Source organism: Sapajus apella, unplaced genomic scaffold (genome assembly GCF_009761245.1).
Source record: "Sapajus apella isolate SASKATOON/1434 unplaced genomic scaffold, GSC_monkey_1.0 scaffold2, whole genome shotgun sequence".
Taxonomy (NCBI): domain Eukaryota; kingdom Metazoa; phylum Chordata; class Mammalia; order Primates; family Cebidae; genus Sapajus; species Sapajus apella.
In genome coordinates, this window is record NW_022436942.1 from 61,248,054 (window position 1) to 61,264,726 (window position 16,673).

Consider the following 16,673-nt stretch of genomic DNA (forward strand, 5'->3'; position numbering starts at 1 on the left):
TAGTATTCCATGGTGTATATGTGCCACATTTTCTTTGTCCAGTCTATCATCAATGGGATTTGAGTTGGTTCCAGGTCTTTGCTATTGCAAATAGTGCTGCAATGAGCACACGTATGCACGTGTCTTTATAATAGAATGATTTATAGTCCTTTGGGTATATGTCCAGTAATGGGATTGCTGGGTCAAATGGAATTTCTATTTCTAGATCCTTGAGTAATCGCCACACTGTTTTCCACAATGGTTGAACTAATACATTACAACTGTAATGCATTCTTCAGGATGTCAATTGCACTTTTCAGCATCAGAATTTCTGTTTAATTCTTTTAATTATTTTAATTTCTATTACATTTATTCAATAGAATTCTGAATTCCTTCCCTGTGTTATCTTGAATTGTGTTGAGTTTTCAAAGCAGCTATTCTGAATTCCCTGTCTGAAAGGTTACATATCTCTGTCTCTTCAGTATTGGTTCCTGGTGTTTTGTTTAGTTCATTTGGTGAGGTCATGTTTTTCTAGATGGTCTTGATACTTGCCCATCGAGCTCATTTGTGTCTGGGCATTGAAGAGTTAGGTGTTTCATATAGTTCTCACCACCTGGGCTTGTTTATAGTAGTCCTTTTTGGAAAGGATTTCCAGGTATTCTAATAAATTTGAATATTCTAATCCAAGTTTTTTGATCACTGCAGCTGTATTTGCATTAGGGGACACTCTAAACCAAGTAATACTGTGGCTCTTGCAAGCTTACAGAGGTACCGCCTTGGTGGTGTTGGATAAGGTCCAGAAGAATTATCTGGATTACCAGGCAGAGACTCTTGTTCTCTTTCCTTAATTCCTCACAAATAAGCAGAGTCTCTCACTCTATGCTGAGCTGTCTAGAGCTGGGGGAGCAGAGCAATGACACAAGCACCCCTGTGGTCACCACCACTAGGACTTCACTGGGTCAGATCTGAAGCCAGCACAGCACTGGGTCTAGCCCAAGATCTGTGGCAACCACTAACTGGCTACTGCCTATGTTCACTCAAGGCCCTAGAGCTCTACACTCAGTAGGTGGCAAAGCCAGCCAGGCATGTGTTCTTCCTTTATGGGTGACAAGTTCTCCCCAACACCAGGCTGGTCCAGGGATGGAGGTTCAGACAGCAAGGAGTATATTAAACACCCAAATATTCCACATCCAGGTGCCAGAGCCTGGAGCTGGAAACCTTAGGAACCTACCTGGTGCTCTCTTTTACTGTGACTGCGCTGGTACCCGAGCCACACGACAAAGCTCTTCTCATTCTTCCCTCCCTGTTCCACACACAGAGAGGTCTCTCACCCTGGCTACCACTGTCCCAGGCCCACTGGGAGTACTGACAGGCTATCACTGATCTTCACTCAAGGACTAAAGGCTCTTCACTCAGCTTGTTGTGAATGCTGCAAGGTCTGGGACTCTCTCTTCAGAGGAGTGGGCTCCCCTCTGGCCCAGGACACATCCATAAATGCCATCCAAGAGCCAAGTCCTGGAACTGGGAACCCAAGAGCCTGCCTGCTACTTTATTCCACTGCGGCCAACCTTGTACCTAAGCTCCAAGACAAAGTCCCCTTTATTCTTCCCCCTCCATTTGTCAAGCAGAAGGAGTCTTTCCTCATGGCCACCACAGGTGGAAATATGCTGGGTCACACCTGAAGCCAGCATGTCTGGGTTTACCCAAGGCCCATGGCATACACTACGTGGTTGTTGTTGCTGATTATCCAGGATCCAAGGTCTTTAATCAGCAGGTGATGAGTTCTGCCATGACTAGGTCCTTCACTTCAAGGCAGTGGGGTCTCTTCTGTCCCAAGGTGTGTCTAGAAATGTCTGGGAGCTATGTCCTGGAATAGGGCCCTCAGGACTCAGCCCAGCACCGTATTCTACTGTGGCTGAGCTGATATTCAAGTTGCAAAATAAAACCCTTTTTATTCTTCATTCTCCTTTCCTCAAGCAGAAGGAAAGAGTCTCTCCTGGAGCTGTGGGCTGTGCTGCCAGGGGTTGGAGGAGGGGTGGCACGAGCACTCCCTTGGCCACCCTGGCTGGAGATTCACTAGGTCATGTGCCCCCCAAGTCCACTGGCTCTGAGCCCAGCATAGCGCCAGGACTTGCCTGGGAATTGCAGTCTTTGTGACCTAGACTGCCTTTCAAGTTTATTTAGTACCCAAGAGCTGTTTAGCCTATGTTAGTGAGGCTTGCAGCAACTAAACTTTTGAACACTAGGATAGGTGATTCTCCTCTGGCTAGGCCTAGTCTAAATGCTCCCTCTGGGTGCTGACTGAGTTCTGCTTGGTGTTGCTTTCCACTGTGACAGGGCAGAACTGAGATCCAATGGCAAGTCCCACAATTCCTGTGCTGTCCCTTACCCAAGCACACAGGTTCTCTCCCCATGCTTTGCTGCCACTGCTGGTGGGGTGTTGAGGTGATGGGGGAGGGGTAGCATCAGCAATTCAAGACTGACTTTTCTACGTCTTTATTGTCTCTTTCAGTGATATAAAACTAAAATCATGTACTGTGATCGCTCACCTGATTTTTGGTTCTTATGAAGGTGTTTTTTGTGTGGATAGTTACTCAATTTGGTGCTCCTGGGGGGAGGATGATAGGCGAAGGCTTCTATTCAGCCATCCTGTTCTAACTCTTCTGAAAGGCTTTGTAGAGGAGCAACAGGGTATGTGATACTTTGAAAAGATCACTTTGTCTAGGGGTGTAATATAAAGTTCCATTTATTTACATTCTGATGCCTTTTATACATGTGACTGTGACATTTAGTTAGATCATTCTGGTGGCAGTGAAGAAAAGGTATTTGAGGGAGATGAAAATAAAAGCATAATTACCAACTGGAACAATACTGAAATAAGGCAATAATATAGTAATAGGGAGGGAAAAATGATTTAAATTCAGATATATTTTTCATTACATACTTTGTTTATATTATATACATACTATATATGTGCGTGTATGTGTGTGTGTGTGTGTGTGCGTGTGTGTGTGTGTGCGTGTGTGTGTGTGTGTATAGTTGTTAGGGTTTGGTGGCTGTGGAGTGGCTGTGGAGAAAGTGGTGAGGGTGTAGTATGACACCAGGATTTTGGTTTGACTGTGTAAGCCCTGAAATACAGAACACAAAAGGAGGGAATGAGTTGAGGGAGTAAACATGATGAGCTCAGTTTCAAATACGTTGCCCTTGATACACCCATAAAATATTCCAGTAGCAATGTTAATCACACCAGTTTCAGGTCCCAGGGAGAAAGTCAGGCCAGAAACAAGAATTTGAGAGTCATTAGCAGAAGAGATGGAAGCTAAACTCTGAAGGCAGCATAGGTCATCAAGAAACTTGACACTGGGGGTGAGAAATTTAAAAAACTAAGTATTGAGAAACAAAGGATCAGAGGGATAAGAACAATGGTAGTCAAAGGAGGAGAGAACCTCAAGAAGAGATGAGTGATCAACAGTGCCAGATGCATGGAGATGATCACATAAACTAGAACCTAATGTATCTATTATGTGTAGCAAAATAGAGTCAGAGGTGAATGTATTAGTCTGGGTTCTCCAGAGAAACAGAAACAATAAGAGATTAGATGTAGATGGGGGTGTATTTTAAGAAATTTGCTCATGTGGTTATGGAGGCTGAGGATCCCCAAGATGTGCAGTTGACAAACTGTGGACCCAGGGTACAGTTCCAGAATGAGTCTGAGTCCAAGGTTAGGAGAAGACTGGTTCCCCAGCTCGAAGACAGTCAGTGAGTAAGTTCTCCCTCACTCATCCTCAGTCCCTCAACGGATTGGATGAGGCTCACCCACAATTTTTACTCAGCCCACCTCATCCAGAAAGTCTCCTAAAGACACAGTCAGAAGAATGTTTAACCAAATCTCTGGGCACCTCAGAAAGAAGAGTGAGAAAACAATGAAACTGGGTGTCAACTACTGTTAAAAACTTTTGGCAGAGCGCTGATGGTGGTCACAAGATCAAACAATATATTGGCCTTTTTTTTTTAAGGATGGAAAGGTAAGCATTGTATATGTTGTAGGTTTATGGATTAATCAATCAAACTTTCTTGAGTTGGGGAAGACCATATTGGGAAGAAATAGAGCTCAGGAAAGGAGGTCGGAGAGAGCTGGAGCAGAAGTGAGGGTGAGGAAGAATCAGAGGATGAGGTTACGTGTGGGAATGGAAAGACAAGATTTCCGAACTGGAGCTCAGGGAATAGAGCTCAGGAAAGGAGGTCGGAGAGAGCTGGAGCAGAAGTGAGGGTGAGGAAGAATCAGAATCAGAGGATGAGGTTACGTGTGGGAATGGAAAGACAAGATTTCCGCACTGGAGCTGTTCTGGGTGAAGACAAAGCCCAAGATGCAGGCTTGAAAAGGGGTGGCTGAAGAGGAATGGAAGTTAAGGCTACTGGAGTGGAGAAAGCCAAGGAAGCGAAAGGCTCCAGTGCTCAGTAGGTTGTTCCTGTGGCTCTTTTCTTCTCGATGCAAGTTATTGACCTTTCTTCAGGGCCAGTATCAAAGGCCATCTTTGTAATAACTTACTGAGCCTCTCCTCTCCCTCAAAGTCACCAGGGCATCCTCCTACCCAAAGAAAGTATTAACATATTTACATGGCTAGTTTCGTTCTTCATGAGCCTGAGTAATGAAGACTGTCTTATCACCCTGAATGCCTCTAGAGAAATAGTTCTCTATCTTTAGTATACAAAGGGACTACCAAGTAAGTAGCTTGTTAAAAGAACCAATTTGCCAGATTCTGATTTCAGTGGGTCTGGGATGAAGATTCAGAATCTGAATATTAACAAACATCTCAGCTATCTTTAATGGGATATCCGGGGAGAACGTCATTCAGTTGCCACCACGCTCTGTGGTTGAACCAAATTTTATGGAGAAGAATTATTAGACTAGAATGGAGTAGTCCTGTAACAATCCATTAAAAACGTTGAGAGTCCCAACTGCAGTTTGAAATATAACCGGCAGGTGGCGAACGACCCACACAACTCACAGAAATTACAGCTTCTCAGGCTCCCAATTCCCAGACCCAAAACCGCCCAGAAGAGGAGAATCCTATTTCCTAAGCAATGCTGTCAGCGACAATGGTGAGTTTCATCCTTCGCATGTGCATCCTGGTGTACCAATGGCTCACCTCTTGCTCTGGTCCCCAGAGTTAAAGTCATGCTGACCCCATGACGTTGCTTTCTGGCTACCAAGAGCCGCAATCCTGGCACCAGCAAGGACTGGTCAATGGGAGAAGAACAGCAAAACAAGTTTGTCTGCTCAAAGGGAGAAATGGTTGCCACTAGAAGATCATGTGGTCACACCTGAATTGTCTATGTAGTCAGAATCAGAGGGGAGGCATCTTACTCAACCCCCTCATTTTAAAGAGCCCAAGAAAGCATGAGTAACTTGCCAGAGGTCACAGAGCTAGAAAGTTCCAGGATTTCCTGGCATCTGTCTCTTTAAGTGGCTTGCCTTTTCACTGCACCTACCACTAACATGTGTCAAAGGGTGTGTGTATGCTTAAATCATTAGTGTCTGCTCATGAATTGTTATATAGGAGAAGCTTATGGGCGACCATCTGGTTGGGGAAGAGGGGCTGGATGACTTTCGGATGCGTTTGCATAACAAGTCCACCACTTTTACCTAGACTGTGTATTTATTTGGGAGCAGTCTGGCAGACGCGGGAGGATGAGTCCAAAGAGAAGGAAGCATGGGGAAGAAGATTCTCTATGGTTGCCCCACTGCATGTTTTAATGAACTTTCTCATACATCTCCTTTAATGTCTACTAAATCACAGATTGATTAAAGGCACTCACTGTGTCTTACTCCCCTCTGATTATGTTTCATAGTTATCTGATGAATCAATGAGCATGTCAACCTTGATCATTTTTAGATCTAAACAGTATTTTCGAACATCCTAGATGATTAGCGTATACCTCCTGTTATGTATTTCTGTCTGTTTGTGCTTAACACATATCCTGTGTTTATTATGTGCACTGTTGTCAGCATTTTACAAACATCCGGCTTATTCAATCTTGTCTTTGTTGCTGTTTCCTAAAGAGTCCATGACAGTGAATATCTACTATTAGAAATCTTTCTCTCCCCCTTTCTTCATCTTCCCCTCAAAAGGACTGAGATTCAGTTACTGGTCCCTGCCCGTGCTGCAAATACTTAGCCTGGGGAAGAGTGGTGGGGAGAGATGAAATACTTAACTAGCTGACCTGGGGCGCACAGTTTCCCTGGCAGATGCTGCTCTCAGGCTGCGGCTGGCTGCTTCCTCCTGAATCTGTTAGGAGTACACTTTCCTCTTGGCCCTCGGGGCCAGCGTCCAGGTTTGCCCCAGCGGTGGAGACAGCTCCAGCCACCGAACTGATACTATAGGCCAGAGCGTTCCCAGGCCGCACCGCAAGGAGTCGGGCTAAGCTTGGACTTTGGGGAGGTGGTGATGGACACAGGACACGTGGCCACACAATGGGGACACACGACTGACCTGAGTCACTTCGGTAAACTGCCTTTGCTTTCCGGAGGCAGCAGGAGCGTTTCGGGAACTCCAAGGCTCTAGGCGCCTGCATTCCTCGCCCCAGCAGGTAGTCCCCTCGCCTGGTTGAACGCCAGAGCATCCAAGGGCGTGCAAGCCCCCAAGAGCTCTCAGAGGTCCCTGACCTTGAGCGTTAATGCCCTTCCTCGTGGATGAGACCCTTGATGCGTTCCATCCGCTTAGGGGCTGAGACTGGCCAGGACGCACTGAGAATGAACTTTACACGCAGGTCAGATATAGGCACCCAGGGGTTTTGTGACGTCACAATGCCGTGGGGCCCGGTGAAAGGCAAAGGAAGGGTCAGAAAGAGATAGTGTATGCGTTATGTGGCTGAAGGTGGGGGCATGTGAGAAGAGGGAAGTCCGAGGCATGGGGGAAGGGATTTGTGGACATATGAATTTAAGAAGGAACAATCAAGTTTGGGCGTGGGGGAAAGCAGGGTTTTTTTTTTCTTCCTCCCTCCTATATGCAAACTGTCACTTCGGGTTAGCATGAGCCCTTATCTGGCTCATTAGCATGAGCTGTGGCTAACATGCTTAAACCCTCTAATTATTTATTATGCCGTCACGGAGCGAGTTGCAACCCCACAGCGGGGCGCACTTTCTGGGACTTGCAGAGCTGGGCTCCGCACTGGGACCGGGGCACAGCGCCTGGCCTGGCTGCGCGCTATCAGGGAGACCCCTCGCGGCTCAGGAGTCCCGCAGGGTCTGTTCTGAGGGTCAACGAAGCAGAGTTGTTGGGTGTCTGTCTGAAATGTCTTTTCACCAACATTCTTCGCCAGGGTAGTAGCACGGCACTTGTCTGGCTGAACTGCATAGCACCCTAACTTCTCCACTGACAATTCCAAAGACGGAAGTTGGAGCGAAGAGGAACAGAATGTTTGCAAAAATAAAAACAGAAGCCAAACCCGGGGCAAACGGTTGGGAACTGGGGCTGGGTAGCCTGTTGAGTGCACCTTCCAGAACCACCCTGGGGAGAACCTAAAGTTTGGTGGAGCCCTGTTCCCCACTCCTGCGTTCCAAGAGGATCCACAAAGTGGGGGTGGGAGATTTGATAGGCTGAAATCCGGTCACTCACGTCCACGGTTCTATTCAGAAAACAGTTTCAAAATAAGTTAACCTCTGTAGGGCGTTTTTCCCCCTCCCCTTCTAATTGTCCCCCCTTCCCCCACCCCCTCCCCATTTGAGTCTGTTTTATGGTCCCCTGCGTTGTGCCAACTATTTTATCTTTATTCCTTCTCTTTCTCTCTTGCCATTCATTCTTTTTTTGTGTGTGTGGCTTCTCCGGCTGATGTGCGGCTCGTTACCACCCACTGCACACTTGCTCCTGTAGCTGAGGTGTTTCTATACAAACTCCAGCGTCCAGTTGTCATATTAATTATTACACTGAGTAATGACTGAAATGGTCAAAATAAGGGGAGACTCAAGAGCGCTTTTTCTTGCGGCTCAAAGATTCAGCAAAGAAGCCGTGCAACAAAGCACTAATTGGTCCCCAGAAACACTCTGACAAGGCATGGAAGATAGGTTTCATAGAGCCCTTCGATTGTGAAGGGGGGAGAGCTCTGAATGGTCTCCACGCTTCTTTTCTAAACTCTCTTGCTGAGCAAAAAATGGACCTCTGTTTGAATACTGCCCTGATCCTTGAATACTATACCCAGCAGAGAAAAAAATGCACCATTTATTGTAAGTTTTTTTTCTTCTCCAGCTATTCAGGGGTTCTCTGTGAAGAATCAGCTGGTTTTGTTTACCGTGAAAGACCTTTACTTTATTTTCATTCTTGGAGGAGGTGGGGAGGAGGAGGGAAGGAAAGCCATGTGCCTAGACAGAGAGGAGCTGGCCTACTGTAACAAAATAGAGTGTAACAAATCCTACAAAAGTTTAGAATGTATTGATTCTTTGGAGAGCTATATAGATTAACGACTTTCTTTATGCTCATCCAAGGAAGGTATTTAATCATAATGTAAATGGGGCTTTAGAAAAAAATAAAGACTTAGCGTTACTTCTCCTTATTTGGAGAACTTCAAAAGGCCTGGTGAGGGTGGCTGCAAATTACCTCCTCACCCCACCCCACATTCCCTCCTTATCCCCAAAGCCACAATAAAATATAGTTTGTGCTTTTTTTGTTTTGTTTTTCCAACTTTTTTTTCTTTTTAAAGCATATTGAAAAAGTGAATAGATTTGTTAGAAGGCTGAATTCCTGACTGCAGGTGCAAGCCTGGCTGTTGTGACCAGGAAGCTGAGCCAAGCCAAATACATGGTTTGTGCTACTCTGCCCCCTGAGCAGGCCCTCCAAGGCTGGTGCAGAGTCAATGCAGGCTGGGCAGCAAACCTTTCTGAAAATTACCTTGGGAAGGGTGTTCTTAGAAGCAGTAGATTGTGCAGTCATGTTCTTTTCATTTTCCCTGGGTCGGACAGTGTCTAGCACAGGCTTAGAGCAACACACACCCCAGCAGGACAGAGGCTGTGTATTAATTATAGCTCCTGGAAGCCGAATATTTGCTATGAATGCCAAGCACACTCACTTTTCTCAAAGCATCTAGTGCTTCTGGAACTCAAGTCACCCCCAAATTGAGGCTTACACTAAAAATCTTGTAACAAAATCCAGAATCCAAGATTTGTGTTCATCTTTGTACTCTCTTTGCCTCAATTCAGAATCTAACTAAAGTTAAAAATATAACTTTATTAAATTATTTGTCCAATGGAAATCCCAGTTTCACTTTAGTATCAATTCCTCTCCCCAAAAAGAAAGTATAAACTCTTTTTCAAAGAGATGAGTCATATCTTCTTTTTACAGAGAGATGACACACAATCAAGGGAATGTACATAGTTCTTGAGCTTGAGCAAAGGTGGCACTGGCCCGGCCTTCAGCTGTGACTGGAAATTAAGGAGACTCAGGACACAGGGTCTCTGATCTCAGGGCAGCAGACCCCTGTGGCCACCAGGAAAGCCATCTCCCCTTGCAGATCCTGGTGCTGAATGAAGATAAGGTCTATTCTGAAGTATAGTTCAGCTCCAGAGTGTTCTGATATAGGAAAGGGGCCTGAAGGTGTAGAAATTAAGTCCCTTATGAGAAGCCTTCTCATCTTTCTGCAATGTCTGTATTCTGGGTGATACTCACCAAAAGGGATCAGCACTCTGCCCTCCCACTCCCCCACCCCCAAGATGACACAGAACACTGTTTGAATGCTGCTGTTTGAAGGAGTGGATGGGGCAATCTCTGATATGTAGAGAGATTTGCAAAGCAAATTACCCAACAACATCTGATTTAATTCTCATAACACCCTTGACATATAGGCAAAGAGAGTACCACCACCACATTTATGAATGAAGGTATCAACTCCCCTTTTGTGAGTTGTTTACGTCTCCCTTCACGTGATGATAAGTGGGACATTGTTCAAGTGTCTTAGCCAAGTAAAGCTCTAGGGACTTTCTCAGAATTGGGCCCACCGTGTGGCAAGTGAGCCATGGAAAGCAGGGCCCAGTGGCTCCACCAAAGCCCCTTGCATGTGGAGGCCACAGAACATCTCTACAGTCTATCTCACTGTTCATATCTAAAAATAGGGTTCCTATCTCCATCACCTTAATATGCCAGCATCACCGCCATTTCTCACAAAGGACAGGAGTTACTCACTTCTAGGTGCTGGGACAGTGAGACAGAGTGGCACTGGATCTCCATTGGCTGGAGAGATGTTCACAGAGTGGTTCCAGGAAGCCAAGTGCTGAGGTTCCTCCTGACACAAACCCTTTCCTGGGTGGGTTGTGTAAGCATGACTTCCTTATTAATCCCTTTCTCTTTAGACCTGGACTAGAGTGCTCTATATACGTATCATTGAAATCTCGCAACTCTTGGAGGCAGGTGCTGTAATTATTGGCATGGGTGAAATAGAGACTCCCAGAGTGTCTCAGGGTCACACAGCTCTCAGGCAACGGGGCCTCGATACCAAGTCAAGTCAGCCTGCTTTATCTGTAATTCCATGGTCCTAGGAGAGCACAACGTGTGGCCATTTCTCTCAGGGAGGGAAGAGGGATTATAATTTAGGTCACAGAGTCAGAGGCAGGATTCTAATTTTGGCTCCTGAGCCTCCCATCTTTTGCTTCACACTAGTGAAAACGCCCAGAAAGCCAATGTCAATGGAAAACTCTCCTTGGTAGAATCTCCAAGGTTAGAAATGCAAATCTTTAAAGAAAATTCATAGACTATTCTACCTTAGGGTTAGAGGAGAAAGTGGAGATGAGCAATGAGCCACAAACTCCAGGTTTACCTGAGTGGGAAGAGGAGAATGCCTGCGCTCTTGGAAAGCTTTGCAAAGCCTGTAAGGAAGAAAACAGCATACTAGGGTGAGAAGAGTGAGGACAGGCTCAGGGCTGGTGTAGGGAGAATAGGGACAAATATTCTGACGGTTTTGGCCAGAAGGATCCCAGTGCCAATTATCTTTTCTCCTGTGCTGAGGCCAGTAGTAAGGCCACTACAAGACAAGCCTTCTTCACTACAATGCAATTCCATTTGGGCACCCATTTCCTGGTATGTGGGATGGGGGAGGGGAGAGGAGGTTCTGTCTTCGAAGTCCCTGGTAATTGAGATCTCCTTGTACCCTTCTGGAAGAAGGAAACTGGGAACAAGTGCTGGCTACCAGCAAATTTTCTAAGCTGTTAGATACAAGTTTCAAAATTAGCTAGTGTACATCCCTTCTGTGCAGATCAGGACACTGAGGCCAGGAGAAGCAGAAGGACTTATCCAATGTTATAAGGCACCACTGTGGTATCTGAAGTATGGTAGATACCACATATTGTGGTAGAGCTCAGACTCTGGACCTTTGTGAAGTGAGTCCAAGTTGGAACGGAGCTTGGGGCTCATGATTTAGCTTAATGTAAAAGAAAACACAACTAGACGCTTCCACGTTTGTGACACTGTCTCTCACCCCCAACACTCAAGTATTTCAGTGAAATGGAGTGAACGGGGCATTTGGACACAGCTGGGTCATGTGGGTAGTGGGTAAGGAGTGACTGAATAATTCCTATTTCTGCAAGTGGTCTGAGGCATCCTCTGGCTGGGAGGCGCAGAGTGTCCAGGCTGTGTGGTGACTCTGCTTTTGGGGCTCACCCCCTATACTTCCAGAGACGTTTTAGCCCCTTTCCTGTGATCAAGGGTGCAGAGAAAGGCCTGAAGTGTGACTCCCACAGGGTTCACCCAGTCCTGTGAGGTCAGCAAGCCACAGGCTGCCGTGGGGAGCAGGGGCTGTGTGGCTGGGAGGTTACAGAACTGATCTCTGTTGGCACAATGTGGTCCTATACCTCTCAAGTCTACCTATTCTACAAAGAGGAAACTGAGGCAGAGAGGAGAAGCGATTCACTTCGGGAACTGCCCGTCCTAATTGCCCAGCATCATCACTATTGTTCCACAAACACTCAGCCAGCCCACATACCAAGAGGGACTCCCGGTGTCACCCCCATTGCCCCTTTAGAAAGACCCATCTCCACAAAGCGGAGTTCAATTAGAAGCAATTATCCGGATAATTCACCACAATCATTCCTGCACCCAGGTCTCGGATTATTTCTACTGGAAAATCAAACGGATGACTGCCCTCCACTTCTTTCTGCCTGTGTAGACACAACTCGAGACGCGCCCCAGCTTCTCTCAGGACCAGAGCTTTAAAGAGTGGGGCCTGTTGCTAGGTCTGCTTTCTCCGCAGCGCCGCATCCCCAGACGTACTGAAGCTGGACGGGGTTCTGGCCAGAGAGCGCCAGGGCCGAGGGCCCAGGAAGGGCGCCTGGGCAGGCGCTGTCCAAGCGGCAGAGCAACTGCTGCGAGCGCCTACCCCTCCCTCGCGGCGCCAGCACGCGGCCCCGCCGGGCTCGGCTCCCAGTCGCCTGCCACCGGCCCGCCGGGCACACGCCTGGGGCGGGATGGAGGCTGCGCCAAAGGCCGCCGAGGTGCCCGCGGCGGCGCTGAAAAACCAGGGAAGCTCCACCGGAGTCTCAAGCGCCATCACCCAACTCCGCCCCGCATCCTTCTTCTCGGAGGGTCTAGGAATATCCCAGAGCACTCCCTTCTCTACGCTGTCCCCGAGGCTGGTCCGGAAATAATCCTTGTGTGGGGGGGTAGGGGAGAATGGAAGGGGTGGGGGGCGATGCTACAGGTGCCAGAGGTCTTTCTAGGGACGTTCCTGCCATATACTCCCCTACAGCATGGTTCACAACCACTCCTCATTGCCGCTTCTCCTCAGACCCCCCCCACCCCAGCCACCCGCCCACGCTCAGTGGTGGGGAGCACATCCTAGCTTTCAGAACTGAATGGGACCTTAGAGATCATGCTCTCCGCTGCAGAAGAGGAAGTGGGGGCTCAGAGAGGACGCTACTTACAGGGAGCCACAGAGCATTGAGAGGACGCCTTGGGACTAGAACCCACGTTTTCACTTAGTCCAGCACTTTTTTCACTGTCCTGAACGGAGTCCTCCCCCACCCCAACTTTCTAAACTCCAATCTTAATATGCTCCACTCCTAGGGTCAGGGAAGAACCCTAAGAGAATAACAGTGAGGAGGGGAAGAAAACAAGAGAAGTCGAGCCCCTCTCCCTCCTCACCTCCACACCGCTCCTGTGCCATTTTTTTCTGCCCAAACCCTTCCCTGCGCTTTGCTCCAAGTTCTAAGCAGAATCGAAGGTAACTTCACCCCAAATCTTTCCACCCATACACCTCAATTCCTAGAGCTATTTGTCCCTCCTGTGACGCCCCCTACCCCCTTTCTAAAGCCACCCCCGGCTGCAGCCCGCCCCGAGCGCGCCGCCTGTTTATTCAGCCGGGAGTCCGGCACGCGCCAGGCGCACGCACTGCAACAACAAACCCGGCTGAATGGAGAGTTTGCAAGGAGCGGGAGAAAGGAACGGGAGGGGGGAGAGGAGAGGAGAAGGGGGAGTTTAGGGAGTGGGTGGGAGGAGGAGGTAAGAGGAGGGGGGGAGTGGGGGCTGCAGCCGCTCGCAGCAGCAGCGGGGAGTGGGGGGCGAGGCGGGGCCAGTGCTGCGCGTGGGGCTGGGTGTCCCATTGAAAAGGCGAACGCACTCCGGCCGCCCAGCACTCTCTCACTTCTGGCCAGGGAACGTGGAAGGCGCACCGACAGAGATCCAGCCAGGGAGGGCGAGTGAAAGAAGGAAATCAGAAAGGAAGGGAGTTAACAAAATAATAAAAAACAGCCTGAGCCACGGCTGGAGAGACGGAGACCCGGCGCAAGAGAGCGCAGCCTTAGCAGGAGAGGAAAGAGGCAGAGCGCGCTCAGCATTGACTTTTGCTGCTGCTTCTGCTTTTTTTTTTTCCTTAGAAACAAGAAGGCGCCAGCGGCAGCCTCACACGCGAGCGCCACGCGAGGCTCCCGAAGCCAACCCGCGAAGGGAGGAGGGGAGGGAGGAGGAGGCGGCGTAGAGGAAGGAGAAAAAGCATTTTCACCTTCTTTGCTCCAGCTCTAAGAAGTCTCCTGGGGATTTTGTATATATATTTTAACTCCCCTCAGGACTCCTCTTCATCTTTCCTCTTTCCCTCTCTGTTCCTGCACCCAAGTCCTGTCTGTGTCCCCCTCGCGCGCCCCGCACCTCGCGTCCCCGCTTGCTCTGATTCCGCGACTCCTTGGCCGCCGCTGCGCATGGAGAGCTCTGCCAAGATGGAGAGCGGCGGCGCGGGCCAGCAGCCCCAGCCACAGCCCCAGCAGCCCTTCCTGCCTCCCGCAGCCTGTTTCTTTGCCACCGCCGCAGCGGCGGCGGCGGCCGCAGCCGCAGCGGCCGCACAGAGCGCGCAGCAGCAGCAGCAGCAGCAGCAGCTGAGACCGGCGGCCGACGGCCAGCCCTCAGGGGGCGGTCACAAGTCAGCGCCCAAGCAAGTCAAGCGACAGCGCTCGTCCTCGCCCGAACTGATGCGCTGCAAACGCCGGCTCAACTTCAGCGGCTTTGGCTACAGCCTGCCGCAACAGCAGCCGGCCGCGGTAGCGCGCCGCAACGAGCGCGAGCGCAACCGCGTCAAGCTGGTCAACCTGGGCTTTGCCACCCTTCGGGAGCACGTCCCCAACGGCGCGGCCAACAAGAAGATGAGTAAGGTGGAGACGCTGCGCTCGGCAGTCGAGTACATCCGCGCCCTGCAGCAGCTGCTGGACGAGCATGACGCGGTGAGCGCCGCCTTCCAGGCTGGCGTCCTGTCGCCCACCATCTCCCCCAACTACTCCAACGACTTGAACTCCATGGCCGGCTCGCCGGTCTCATCCTACTCGTCGGACGAGGGCTCTTACGACCCGCTCAGCCCCGAGGAGCAGGAGCTACTCGACTTCACCAACTGGTTCTGAGGGCTCGGCCTGGTCAGGCCCTGGTGCGAATGGACTTTGGAAGCAGGTAGGTTGCATTTTGGGGTGGGCAGGGGGGTATTCTTGCCTTCGTGCTCCCTCTGAGTGTCTGTGGAAGTGAGGATGTCTCCAAGGAGATGGAGGGATTTTTATTTAAAGGATTTGTGAAAGTTTGTCGATTTCAAGTCCTAGTTTGTTAGTTTCAGCACTGGCCTCTGAAAGTGGCTTTGCCCAGGTCTCCAACTAGTGAAGGGTAGGAGTGAGGTGAAGAGATACTCGTGAACCGATTACTGGGACATGTCAAAAGAGGTGTCTACCTGACAGACTGTTTCCCCAGACCTCCCTCTCCCCCTACCGCTAGCCTACAAGTTCAAATTAACCTCTCCTGTTATTTTCCTTATGTTACAGGGTGATCGCACAACCTGCATCTTTAGTGCTTTCTCATCAGTGGCGTTGGGAGGGGGAGAAAAGAAAAAGAAAAAAGAAGAAGAAAGGAGAAGAAGAAGAAGGAAAAAAGACAAAAAAAAAAAAAAAAAAAAAAACAGTCAACCAACCCCAATGCCAACTAAGCTAGACAAGCCTGAGAGACATGGCTTTCAGAAAACGCGAAGCGCTCAGAACAGTATCTTTGCACTCCAATCATTCACGGAGATATGAAGAGCACCTGGGACCTGAGTCAACGCGCAACATGCAGCTTGTGTGCAAAAGCAGTGGGCTCCTCGCAGAAGGGAGCAGCACACGAATTGTAGTAACTCCCACCACCACTAACATGCACAGCTGAAAGCGCCTGCTCTGGTCCCTTCACCTCCCTGCCCTCTCTCAAAGTGCAGTTCTTAGCCCTCTAGAAATGAGTTGCTGTCTTTCGTCTCAGTAGCCCCCACCCCAATAGCTGTAGACATTGGTTTACAGTGAAACTATGCTATTCTCAGCCCTTTGAAACCCTGCTTCTCCTCCAGGGCCGGATTCCCAAACCCCATGCCTTCCCTCACACTGTCTTTTCTACCATTTTCATCATAGATTGCTTCCAATCTTTTGTGAATTTTTTTATTATAAAAAAATCTATTTGTATCTATCCTAACCAGTTTGGGGATATATTAAGATATTTTTGTACATAAGAGAGAAAGAGAGAAAAATTTATAGAAGTTTTGTACAAATGGTTTAAAATGTGTATATCTTGATACTTTAACATGTATTGCTATTACCTCTGCATATTTTAGATGTGTAGTTCACCTTACAACTGCCATTTTCCCTATGTGGTTTTGTAAAGAACTCTGCTCATAGGTGAGATCAAGAGGCCACCAGTTGTACTTCAGCACCAATGTGTCTTACTTTATAGAAATGTTGTTAATGTATTAATAATGTTATTAAATACTGTTCAAGAAGAACAAAGTTTATGCAGCTACTGTCCAAACTCAAATTGGCAGCCAGTTGGTTTTGATAGGTTGCCTTTTGGAGATTTCTATTACTGCCTTTTTTTTCTTACTGTTTTATTACAAACTTACAAAAATATGTATAACCCTGTTTTATACAAACTAGTTTCGTAATAAAACTTTTTTCCTTTTTTTTAAATGAAAATAACCAGCTGCCTCTTAAGCTTTCTTTGACTCTGATGCCCCAGTCCAGTTTTATGAAAATGTCAAAAAGGAGAGGTGGGTGGAGAAGAGAACGTTGAAAACATGCTAAGTGACAGAAATGACAATGATAAGTGCTACAGCCAGGTCTATCCAAATGGTGACTTTGTGATGAATGTGTGTGTGTGTGTGTGTGTGTGTGTGTGTGGACGCGCACACACGTATACAGGTATATATGTTTTCTTTCTATCCTATGCTGCAAATGT

General features: G+C 48.3%; 2 protein-coding genes across 2 annotated transcripts in view; one reads left to right on the top strand and one right to left on the bottom strand.

Moving 5' to 3' along the window:
- PAH (phenylalanine hydroxylase) overlaps nt 1–14,183 on the bottom strand; it is a 122,882-nt gene extending 108,699 nt beyond the window's left edge. The window contains exon 1 of the mRNA XM_032299448.1: nt 14,100–14,183. The gene's annotated coding sequence lies outside the window, so the exon portion shown is untranslated. The remainder of the gene's footprint in view (nt 1–14,099) is intronic.
- Nucleotides 13,530–16,411, top strand: ASCL1 (achaete-scute family bHLH transcription factor 1). The gene is made up of 2 exons (XM_032299470.1): nt 13,530–14,885; nt 15,245–16,411. The coding sequence occupies exon 1, from the start codon at nt 14,150–14,152 to the stop codon at nt 14,837–14,839; it is 690 nt and encodes a 229-aa protein (XP_032155361.1). The 5' UTR covers nt 13,530–14,149; the 3' UTR covers nt 14,840–14,885; nt 15,245–16,411.
- The last annotated feature ends 262 nt before the right edge of the window (nt 16,412–16,673 follow it).